Source organism: Apus apus, chromosome 1 (genome assembly GCF_020740795.1).
Source record: "Apus apus isolate bApuApu2 chromosome 1, bApuApu2.pri.cur, whole genome shotgun sequence".
In the NCBI taxonomy this organism is placed as follows: domain Eukaryota; kingdom Metazoa; phylum Chordata; class Aves; order Apodiformes; family Apodidae; genus Apus; species Apus apus.
The window spans coordinates 523,661-535,334 of NC_067282.1; the positions used below are offsets into that span (position 1 = coordinate 523,661).

The 11,674-nt window shown below is 64.5% G+C and overlaps 1 protein-coding gene and 2 non-coding genes across 3 annotated transcripts; all 3 read left to right on the forward strand.

Annotated features, from left to right (window-relative positions):
- The first annotated feature begins 3,914 nt into the window (after positions 1 to 3,914).
- RPS11 (ribosomal protein S11) lies at positions 3,915 to 7,214 on the forward strand. Its single transcript, XM_051608807.1, has 5 exons — positions 3,915 to 3,979; positions 4,277 to 4,408; positions 5,036 to 5,111; positions 5,922 to 6,051; positions 7,048 to 7,214. Exons 1-5 carry the CDS (start codon positions 3,965 to 3,967, stop codon positions 7,169 to 7,171), a joined length of 477 nt encoding a protein of 158 aa, XP_051464767.1. The 5' UTR covers positions 3,915 to 3,964; the 3' UTR covers positions 7,172 to 7,214.
- On the forward strand, positions 5,278 to 5,367 carry LOC127380302 (small nucleolar RNA SNORD35). Its single transcript, XR_007888463.1, has one exon. It is a non-coding gene; the product is annotated as a small nucleolar RNA SNORD35 (small nucleolar RNA).
- On the forward strand, positions 6,093 to 6,181 carry LOC127380301 (small nucleolar RNA SNORD35). The gene has a single exon (XR_007888462.1). It is a non-coding gene; the product is annotated as a small nucleolar RNA SNORD35 (small nucleolar RNA).
- Positions 7,215 to 11,674: the final 4,460 nt, after the last annotated feature.

An 11,674-nucleotide genomic window follows, 5' to 3' on the forward strand; every position in this document is an offset into this window, starting at 1 on the left:
TTGGGGTGTTCAGCCTGGAGAAGAGAAGGCTCCAGGGAGACCTGAGAGCACCTTCCAGTGCCTGAAGGGGCTCCAGGAAAGCTGGGGAGGGGCTTGGGACAAGGGCAGGGAGGGTCCCGGCTGCTCCTGCCCGTGTTCCCCCGAACCTCTTTGCTCCCCCATCCCCGCTCCTGGGGGGGCTGGTTTGATCGTTGTTTGCATTTTGCATCTCCCCCCGGCACCCGGTTCTCCCCTCCCGGCACTTCCCGGCTCCTCCCTGCCCCCCCATCCCCCTGATCCCGCCGCTCCCGAGGGGCAGGAAGGACCCCGGGCAGTGGGGAGGGTCCTACAGCGGAGCTCGGGAGCTGCTGGGCCCCAGAGACATGGGTGAGGGTCCCGGGGGGGGGAAACAGGGACCCCAGAGAGCTGTGGGGGTCCAGGGGGTCTGGAGACCCCAGAGGGCTGCGGGGGTACTGGAGGGATGGGGACCCCAGAGGGCTGGGGGGTCCCACAGGGACCCAGAGGGCTGGGGGGGTCTCAGGGGGAAGGGGACCCCGGGGGCTGTGTGTGCTGCTGGGGACCCCAGCCCATGCTGTTCCCACTGGGATGGGGGGACACTCCTGCGTCCTCGGGGAGGAGGCACCAGCCCCTCGTGGGGGCTCAGAGCGGGGGGTCCCCCCCAGCACTCACCCAACCTCGGAGGGTTCGGGTTGGGGGGGCCCCAAAGATCTCCCGCCCCTGCCTCGGCCGGGGGGGACACACCCGGGGCTGGGGGGTCGGTAACGAGCTCAGCCTGCGTCCCTGCCTGGGGGTTAATTAATTATCTCCTGGCAGGCCCCTTGGTGGGAGGGGTCCTGTCCCCGGGGGGTCCCGCGGCAGGGGCTGGGGGGCTGAGCTGGGAGCTCCCTCCCACCCAAACCATCCCGTGACTCCGGGAACCTTTGGGCACCTGGAAACACCCTCTGGGGGCAAATCCTGCAGGAAAAAGTGCACCTGGTTGGACACGGTGGGGTCCCCATCCCTGGGGGGGTTTCCAAGCCCTGGAGATGGTGCTGAGGGACACGGGGCAGGGGTGGCCTGGGCAGGGCTGGGGGGGCAGTGGGACTGGGTGATCCTGGAAGTCTTTCCCAACCCAAACCATCCCATGGTTTCCAAAGCAAACATCTGCCTTTCCTCGCAGCTCATCCAACCCTCCCCCTCCCCGCGTCGGGTCCCGTGGGCAGAGAGACCAGGGGGACAATCCCCCCCACCCCAAAGTGGGGCAGAGGCAAAAAGGGGGGGTGCGGGGTCCTGAGCTTTGCACCAGATCATGGAACCACGGGGTGGTTTGGGTGGGAAGGACCTCACAGCCCACCCAGGGCCACCCTGCGGGGGCAGGGACAGCTCCCAGCAGCCCCCCCCCACCTCCCGGGAAGGGCTGGGAAGGGTGAGAAACCCCCCGGAGCCCCTGGGAGACCAGGCAGCCTCTGCAGCAGCCTGAGGAGCTCCTGGAAACCCACCCTGGGAAGGGGGACACGAGGAGCCCAAGAGCAAAACCCCCAGAGGAGGAGGAGGAGCTGGGGCAGGTGGGCAGCACCCCCAGCCCCCCCCGAGGAAACGGAGCTGGCAGATCGAGTTCCTCAGCCAGGGATGCAGCAGGAACCACATCGTGCCAGAGGGATGGGAACCACCCGAGCGTGGGCTGGGGGAGGGCAGAGCTCAGGGGGGGGGGCCAAGGGACCCCCCCGAGTCCCACGGAACCTCAGAACCCCCACACTGGACGCGGTGGGTGCAGCTGTGGCTGCCCCATCCCTGCAGGTGCCCGAGGGCAGGGGATGGGGCTGGGAGCCACTGGGAATGGTGGGACTGGCTGGGATGGGAGGTCCCTTCCCACCCAACCCAGGTGGGGTGATTTCACAGAATCACAGAATCCCAGGGGCTGGAAGGGACCTGGAAAGATCACCCAGTCCAACCCCCCTGCCAGGCAGGGTCACCCAGAGCACATCACACAGGAACGTGTCCAGGGGGGTTTGAATGTCTCCAGAGAAGGAGCCTCCACAGCCTCTCTGGGCAGCCTGTCCCAGGGCTCTGCCACCCTCACAAGAAAGAATTTTTTTCTGATATTCACCTTAAACCTCCTATGCTCCAATTTGCATCCATTACTCCTTGTCCTATCACTGGACGTTACTCAGAAAAGCTTAACTCCATCCTCCTGACACTGCCCTGAACGTGTCTGTAACCATGGGTGAGGTCGCCCCTCAGTCTCCTCCAAGCTCAAGAGCCCCAGCTCCCTCAGCCTTCCCTCATCAGGGAGATGTTCCACTCCCTCCATCATCTCTGTGGCTCTGTGCTGGACTCTTTCCAGCAGTTCCCTGTCCTTCTGGAACTGAGGGGCCCAGAACTGGACACAATACTCCAGATGCAGCCTCACCAATGCAGAATAGAGGGGCAGGAGAACCTCCCTTGACCTACTAACCACCCCCTTTCTAATGCACCCCAGGACCTTCTTGGCCACAAGGGCACATTGCTGGCTCATGGTCATCCTCCTGTCTACCAGGACCCCCAGGTCCCTTTCTCCTACCCTGCTCTCCAGCAGCTCAGCCCCCAACCTGTACTGGTCCATGGGGTTGTTCTTCTCCAGATGCAAGACTCTACACTTGCCCTCATTGGATTTCATCAGGTTTCTCCCTGCCCAACTCTCCAGCCTGTCCAGGTGTCACTGAATGGCAGCACGGCCTTCTGGTGTGTCAGCCACTCCTCCCAGTTCAGTGTCACCAGCAAACTTGCTGAGGGCACACTCTGCTCCCTCATCCAGGTCCCTGATGAAAATACTGAACAGTACCAGCCCCACCAGCACCGACCCCTGAGGGACTCACTAGTCACAGACCTCCAACTAGATTCTGCCCCGTTGTGTTTATTACCGAGATCGCTGCTCCCCCAGCAGGGACACGCGGGGCCCCCGCAGGACCCTCCGGGGGGGGGGCTGCTCCCCACCCCCGCGGGGCACATCCCGGCAGGAGCAGCCTCCCCAGCCCGTGCCCTGCAGGGAAAGGTTCATCCCTCCCCTCAGCACCCTGCTGGGTCCCATCCACCTCGGGAGCCCCTCGGGCAGCTTCCTCGCCCGGAGGATCTTCATCCTGACCCTTCAGACGAAGGGGAAAGCCCCAAAACGGCAGCAGGAGGGGTCAGACCCTCCAGCCCCAGCAGCTCGGCCGGAGCAGGAGGAAGAGCCCCAGGAGAGCCCTGCCCCAGTTCCAGAGGGTCCCTCCTCCCCCCACGGCACCAACAGTGTCTGGATGGAGAGGAGGGCTCCCCTGCTGCTCCTGCCAAAATCCCCCCGCCTGGGGGCAGGTTCTGTTGTGTCTCCAGCAAACCAGCCCTGTCCCAGCCCAATGAGGTCCCTTCCCACCCGAACCAGCCCGAGATTGTGTTCCCCCCAGCCCTGCCCAGGCCACCCCTGCCCCGTGTCCCTCAGCACCATCTCCAGGGCTTGGAAACCCCTCCAGGGATGGGGACTCCCCCCTGCCCTGGGCAGCCTGGGCCAGGCCCTGACAACCCTTGCCAGGAAGGAATTGTTCCCCAGATCCAACCTCAGCCTCCCCTGGCACAACTTGAGGCCGTTCCCTCTGGTCCTGTCGCTTGTTCCTGGGGAGCAGAGCCCGACCCCCCTGGCTCCAACCTCCTCTCAGGAGCTGCAGAGCCAGCAGGTCTCCCCTCAGCCTCCTTTGCTCCAGGCTGGACACCCCCAGCTCCCTCAGCTGCTCCTCACAAGTTCTCCAGCCCCTTCTCCTTCTGCTCCAGCCCCTTCCCCAGCTCCGGGGCCCTTCCCCGCCACCCCCCCCAGCCCCCCCGTGCCCCCCCCCATGTCCCGGTACCGGGAGGTCCCCCCGGCCCCTCCCGCTGCCTCAAGATGGCGGCCGCCCCGCCCCGCCCCGTGTCGTCACTTCCGGCGCTGGCCGCGCCCCTCCCGCCATTTCCGGCGGCCTTTCCCTCCGCGCGCTCCAAGATGGCGGACACGCAGGTGGGGGCTCCGGGCCCCGAACCCCCCGAACCCCCCGAACCCCCCAGGCCCAGGCCCGGGGGCCGCAGCAGCCGCCGCGGGGCGCGGGGGGGGGGGCCCGGGGGGCGGGCGGGGCCGCTCGGGCCGGGGGGGGGGGGTCTCTGTGAGGCCCCTCGGGTTTGGGGGTTTGGGGGGGGTCTCTGGGCCACCGCGGCCCGGCCTGGGAGGGAGGGGGGGCTCGTTCCGAGGCGCCGGGCCCGGGGAGGGGGGCGCGGGAGCCTCCCGGGGCCGCCGCTGATCCCTCCTCCATCCCCCCAGACGGAGCGCGCCTACCAGAAGCAGCCCACCATCTTCCAGAACAAGAAGCGGGTGCTGCTGGGGGAGGGCGGCAAGGAGAAGCTGCCCCGGTACTACAAAAACATCGGGCTGGGCTTCAAGACTCCCAAGGAGGTGAGGATGGGCTGCCCCTCCCCCCCCCACGTGTGTGTCGATGGGGCTCTGAGCCCTGGAGCTGCCAGAGCTGTTTGTCTGATAGAGTCACAGAAACATTTGGCTGGAAGGGACCTCAAAGCCCACCCAGTGCCCCCCCTGCATGGGCAGGGACACCTCCCAGCAGCCCAGGCTGCTCCAAGCCCCATCCAACCTGCCCTTCAACACTGCCAGGGATGGGGCAGCCACAGCTTCCCTGGGCAACCTGGGCCAGGCTCTCCCCCACCCTCACAGCCCAGAATTTCTCCCTCCCATCTCAGCTCCAGCTCCCTCTGCCAGCTGGAAACCCTTCCCCCTGCTCCCAGCCCTCCCTGCCCTTGTCCCAAGCCCCTCCCCAGCTTTCCTGGAGCCCCTTCAGGCCCTGGAAGGTGCTCTCAGCTCTCCCTGGAGCCTTCTCTTCTCCAGGCTCAACACCGTGCTCTCCCAGCCTGGCTCCAGAGCAGAGCTGCTCCAGCCCTCCCAGCATCTCCGGGGCCTCCTCTGGCCTCTCTCCAACAGCTCCGTGTCCTTCCTGTGCTGGGGACCCCAGAGCTGTTCCCAGCCCTGCAGGGGGGTCCCTCCAACTGGTGACTCTGGTTTTCCCTCCAGGCCATCGAGGGCACCTACATTGACAAGAAATGTCCCTTCACTGGGAACGTCTCCATCCGTGGCCGGATCCTGTCGGGTGAGTTGGGAGGGTCCTCAGGGAATGAGGCTGGGGGTGTAACCCCGTGGAGGGGTTTGAAGGGGGATCCTGGGAGCTGTGGGGCCCCCCGGGAGCTGTGGGGCCCCCCGGGAGCTGTGGGGCCCCCCGGGAGCTGTGGGGCCCCCCGGGCCGCGGGTCCTGGCGCTGCAGTGATGTCTCTCTCACGATGGTCTGCCCAGCCCCGGGTGAGGGGCTGTGAGGACAACTCACCTCTTGGTGCTGCTGATGCCCAGCAAAGGGACCCGTGCCCAGATGTGCCCCAGGTGTTGGGCTGGGGGGGGTTGGGGGTCTTGACAACACAGGAGAAAGAATGAAAATTTAAAAAATGTTAGGAATTAGTGTTGGGGCCTGGAGGGGGAAAGTGTTTTGGGACTGAGGTCCCAGTTCACTCCATTATCAGGGTGATTAAAGAGTCTGTTATTTATGTTACACTTTATTTATATCTGTTTCTCCCCGGGGAGGTGGGAGGTGTCCTTGCCAGGGGGTTGGCACCGGGTGGGCTTCAAGGTCCCCTCCAACTCACACCAGCCTGGGATGCCACGATTGTTACTAATTTATCAAAACCACAACTTTAAGGTTTTTTAATGGCCACTTGAATCATGATCAGAGCTGCCACCTGGTTTCCAGCCGGGGGGTGGTGCCCCCAGCACCAGGAACCCCCTCGTCCCCCCCTCCCAACACCCCCGTGTCCCCGCGGTGACAGCCCGGGTCTGGGGGCAGGTGCTGGCAGGTCCTCACCCCTGCCCCCTGTCCCCCTGTTGCCCCCCTGCCCCCCCTGTCCTGCCCCAGGGGTGGTGACCAAGATGAAGATGCAGAGAACCATCGTCATCCGCCGCGATTACCTGCACTACATCCGCAAGTACAACCGCTTCGAGAAGCGCCACAAGAACATGTCTGTGCACCTCTCCCCCTGCTTCAGGTGACCCCTCCCTGCTGGTCCCCCCCACCCCCAGAGCCCCACGGTGATGATGTCTGATCTCACGATGGTCTGCAGAGACCCCCCCAGGGGGGCTGCTGACACCGCCAGTGGCAGCTGCTGAACCGTGGGGCAGGGGCTGGGCAGGTCCTGCTGGAGCTGAGCGTGGGAGTGGGGCAGGGGGGGGCCTGAGTGTTGAGGAGAGGGGCCCCCAGGTGTTGAGGAGAGGGGCCCCCAGGTGTTGAGGAGAGGGGCCCCCAGGTGTTGAGGAGAGGGGTCCTCAGGTGTTGAGAGGGGATCAAAGCCGTGAGAAAGGATAGAAACATTGAGGAGGGACCAGAAAGTTGATAAAGGATCAGAAGGTCGAGGAGGGACCAGGAGGGGGTAGAGGAGGGACCAGGAGGGGGTAGAGGAGGGACCAGGAGGGGGTAGAGGAGGCACCAGGAGGGGTAGAAGAGGGACCAGGAGGGGTAGAGGAGGCACCAGGAGGGGGTAGAAGAGGGACCAGGAGGGGGTAGAAGAGGGACCAGGAGGGGGTAGAAGAGGGACCAGGAGGGGGTAGAAGAGGGACCAGGAGGGGTAGAGGAGGGACCAGGAGGGGGTAGAGGAGGGACCAGGAGGGAGGCCCCAAGGTTGACGTGTCAGGGACACCCCTAGGCCAGCGGGGCCGGGTGGGTTCTGGTCTCCTCCCTGGTTTCAGAGCATGGCTTCCCAGGAGCACCAGGAATCCTGCTGCCTGGGGGTGCTCCCCGTGCTCTTGTCCCTGTGGAGCTGGGGGAGGCCCTGGGAGGTGCTGGGCGGCCCTGGGAGGCGCTGGGAGGTGCTGGGAGGCCCTGGGAGGTGCTGGGAGGCGCTGGGAGGTGCTGGGCAGCCCTGGGAGGTGCTGGGAGGCCCTGGGAGGTGCTGGGAGGCCCTGGGAGGTGCTGGGAGGCGCTGGGAGGTGCTGGGCAGCCCTGGGAGGCCCTGGGAGGCGCTGAGGTGCTGGCGGGGCCGTTGCAGGGACGTGCAGATCGGGGACATCGTGACCGTGGGCGAGTGTCGCCCCCTCAGCAAGACCGTGCGGTTCAACGTGCTGAAGGTCACCAAGGCAGCTGGGACCAAGAAGCAGTTCCAGAAGTTTTGAGGGGATGGGTGGAGGTGGCAGGAATAAAGGTCTTGTAAAAACATCCCCCGTGTCACCTGCAGTGAACACCTGGGGACACGGGAGGGGAACCCGAGGGAATTCCTGGGCTGTTGGTTCCCGGATTCCAGGTTTTCAGTCTGGAAATGAAGGTTTGGGTGAGGGAAGTGGCCAGAGATTCCCAAATTGTGGGGTCTGGGGTGCAGGAAAGGGGGCCTGTTCCCATGGCACTGACTCACTTCCCAGCTGGATCTGCATTCCTGGGGTGCCCACCTGACCCTCCCCCGTGCCCCTGCAGGTCGGAGCTGCTGGAATTGCTCTCGTGGGAATCAGATCCAGCCTCTTGGTGCAGCAGGGGCAGTGGTGACCCCCAGTGCCCTGTCAGACTGGGGGGCTGGGGCCTCAGCAGCCGAGGGCAGCGAGCACAGGACCCCCCTCCTGTCAGTGCTTCTGAGGGGGAAGCTGTGCTGCTGATATTCCAAACCTCTGGAATCCTCGTTCCCCATCCCCAGCCAGTCCCTGGTTGCCCCGCAGGGCACTGAAATCAGCAGCTCCTCCAAGTCCTCAGGAATTAGCTTGGAGCTCTGGATCTGCCTGATCCCAGTGGGAGCAGCTGGGTGAAGGTCACCAGGAATGGGGAACCCCCCGATGGAAGCTGCAGGGTCTCCCCAGGGAGTTGGGGGCTGGTCCAGCTGCTCCCGAGCCTGTTGCTGGGCTGGCCCAGCCCTGGGGGATCCATGCTGGTGGGATCTGGTCATTCCCAGTCCCACTGCTGGGCTGGCCCAGCTCTGGGGGATCCGTGCTGGTGGGATCTGGTCATTCCCAGTCCCACTGCTGGGCTGGCCCAGCTCTGGGGGATCCGTGCTGGTGGGATCTGGTCATTCCCAGTCCCACTGCTGGGCTGGCCCAGCTCTGGGGGATCCGTGCTGGTGGGATCTGGTCATTCCCAGTCCCACTGCTGGGCTGGCCCAGCTCTGGGGGATCCGTGCTGGTGGGACCTCCCGGTCCTGCTGCTCTTGGCATCCCCGGCTGCTCCAGGGAAGTTTTCCCAGCTCGGGGCTGGAAATGCCCTGCAAAGCACTTTGGAAACCTGGTGTTCAGGGAAAAAGGAACCCCAGGGTTGGTGGTGAGGGACTGAGGGTGTGGGGAGGACTTTGGGAGAAGCTTCCGTGGAGCAGCCTCGAGTTGCGCCGATTATTTCTGCTCGGTTCCTGCTCCACAAACCAGGAGCAGATCTGGCACCACCAGGTGCTCGGCCCTGAGCTGCATTAATTAATCAACTTGACTAACCAAGCCAAGCAGAGGGGAACAGGCAGAGCAGGGCCTTGTGTCCCAGGTGGCTCCAAAGGTGCCGGGACTGGGATCCTGCCCAACCAGAACCGCCGGGTCCAGCAGCGCCGCGGGGCCCTCCTGCTGCTGCAGGACACGGGTGGGATGGACCCTGGGAGCCCTGAAGGGCAGGTTGGATGGGGCTTGGAGCAGCCTGGGCTGCTGGGAGGTGTCCCTGCCCATGGATGGGATTTAAGGCCCTTCCCACCCAAACCATTCCATGATTCCACGACCTGGCTCCCCCAGCCCCACCTCCCGCCTGAGACCCTCAGGATTGCGCCGGAGCATCCAGCCCTGGCACAAACCCCAGAGCACTGTCCCCTCCCTGCCACACCCCGGGGACACTTCACTCCTCCTTGTTGCCAATCACATCCCCAAATCCTCCTGCTCAGACCAGCTCCTGGGTTCTTGGCCAGGAACAAACACTTTTCCTGTGTCGGTCCCACAGCCCCGGTATGGGAATCACGCCTGGGAGCAGGGGGGGTTCATCAGCCCTGAGCAGGATCCCTGCTGGATCCCTGTCCCAGAGCGTTTCCCTGGGAGTTCAGAAGGGGAGAGAAGAAGGTTCCCTGTCCAGCAGCCATTGTTGTCCCATCAGGAATGTGGAGACATTCCGAGCCACAGGAAGAGGGAAAGGCCAACGCAGGCAAAGGGCTGGCAGGGGCTGGTTAATTGGATTAATTGGATTATCAATTGGATTGAGATCCAATGTGACAGTCCATGGGAGGCCGTGCTCAGCCAGGCCTCATCCCACCATTCCCATCTCCAGGATCCAGCTCTGCTCTCCCGGGGCTGCTGCCCCACCCGGGCCGAGTTCCTTCCACCCCGGCACGTTTCCCCGCGCAGGGGGGTGGGTCCCACCCAGGAACATCCCACCTTCCCGACAGAACAGGGAGGAAACTGCAACCAGGTTGTTGGAACTTGGTGACCTCTGAGGGCCCTTCCAGCCCGAATGTTCTGTAATTCCATGCAAAGAGAACACAGGGAAGGACCTGGGGGTGTTGAGTGAGGAGAAGCTCAATGTGACTCATCAAACCCACCCGTGTCCTGGGCTGTGTCACCAGCAGCGTGAGCAGCAGGGCCAGGGAGGGGATTGTCCCCTCTGCTCTGCTCTGCTGAGACCCCCCTGCAGGGCTGGGAGCAGCTCTGGGGTCCCCAGCACAGGAAGGACACGGAGCTGTTGGAGAGAGGCCAGAGGAGGCCCTGGAGATGCTGGGAGGGCTGGAGCAGCTCTGCTCTGGAGCCAGGCTGGGAGAGTTGGGGTGTTGAGCCTGGAGAAGAGAAGGCTCCAGGGAGACCTGAGAGCACCTTCCAGGGCCTGAAGGGGCTCCAGGAAAGCTGGGGAGGGGCTTGGACAAGGGCAGGGAGGGCTGGGAGCAGGGGGAAGGGTTTCCAGCTGGCAGAGGGAGCTGGAGCTGAGATGTGAGGGAGAAATTCTGGGCTGTGAGGGTGGGGAGAGCCTGGCCCAGGTTGCCCAGGGAAGCTGTGGCTGCCCCATCCCTGGCAGTGTTGAAGGGCAGGTTGGATGGGGCTTGGAGCAGCCTGGGCTGCTGGGAGGTGTCCCTGCCCATGCAGGGGTGGGACTGGGTCAGCTTTGAGGTCCCTCCAACCCAAAACATCCCATGACTCTGTACAAACACACTTACTCCCAGCCCAGAGATTCCCCACTTTTCCTGCTGGTTCCTTTGTCCTGTCCCATCTCCTCCCAGCCCTGTGTCCTCTGGGCCCAGCACGGAACGGCCACAATCCCGGCCCCTTGGTGGCTCCAGCCTGGACCTGTGTCCTCAGGAGGGGACACTTGTCACCACCTCCGGGCTGAGGGACAAGCCTGAGCCTTCCCCAGGCCCCCACCCAGAACTTCATCAGTCACAGAAACAAACAAAAAAATACACACAAAAAAAACCCAACCAAACCCAAAGAAAGTGTTTTCTCCCCAGAGCTCGTGCCTGAGATGGTCCCAGGCAGCTCCAGGCCCAGATCCTGCGGGAGCATTCCCAGATCCATCCCTTGTCCACACGGGGAACACTTGGATCCCCCATCCCCAAAATCGATTTGCCAGCGGGTCCCTGGTGGGGCCAAGGTTGGATCTGGGGAACAATTCCCTCCTGGCAAGGGTTGTCAGGGCCTGGCCCAGGCTGCCCAGGGCAGGGGGGAGTCCCCATCCCTGGGGGGGTTTCCAAGCCCTGGAGATGGTGCTGAGGGACACGGGGCAGGGGTGGCCCTGGCAGGGCTGGGGGAAGGGTTGGACTTGGGGATCTTTTCCAACCCAAACGATTCCAGGATTCCATGGAGCCACCACACTCCCGTGGGATGGGCAGGATCCTGGTCCCTGTGCCACCTTCCCGGAGGCAGCAGGACAGGAGGGTCAGGTGAGGACAGGGAGGGATATCCCCCCCCCACCTCAAACCAAGAGCCCTTGTGGGGACACCAAGACCCTGCCCCACCCACAGCCCCCTCGGGGACAGTGTCCCCTGTGCCACCAGTGACAGTCACAGCCCCACGGTCACTGGGGTGGGACAGAGACCCCCCCCCCAAGCACGGGATACATGGGGAGGGTCCCCCAGCTCCATGGTGGCACCAGGCAGGGCACAGGACCCCTCCTGGGCTGGGGACAACCCCGAGGACAGGGAGGGGTGACAACTGGGACCACTGGCAGGGACAGCAGCCCCAACAGTCAACCTGCTCCTGACCACGGTGACACTGGGGACACCAGCAGAGTTGGGGGGTGCTGGGCTGGGGGGGGAGCAGCTCCCCACCCCTGATGCAGGACATGGGATATGGGGGCAGGTGTCCCCCCACTGCCTCCCCACCCTGGGACCCCCCAGCAGCACAGACGAGGTCCTGAACCAAACCCTTTATTAGCCAAGGGCTTTGCCCCCCCCCAGCCCCCCCATGCGTGGCCCATCTCCCCGCCCCCCCACACCCCCAGGGGGTGCAAAGAGAGGGGGTGACAGCGGGACTGGGACCCCCGGGGGATGCGGGGGGGGGGGGTGGAAAAGGGGGGCAGAGCCAGCCCGCCCCAAGCCCCCCCCGAGCCCCCCCCCCAGCCCCCTGGGGCCGCCCAGGGTCCTGCCCTGCCCGCTGGTCACTCCTGTAGAGAATTGCAGCCCGGTCTCAGCCCAACCCTCGTCCCCAATAAATTAAAAAGGTCCGTTGTTTTTTTTTTTTTGGGGGGGG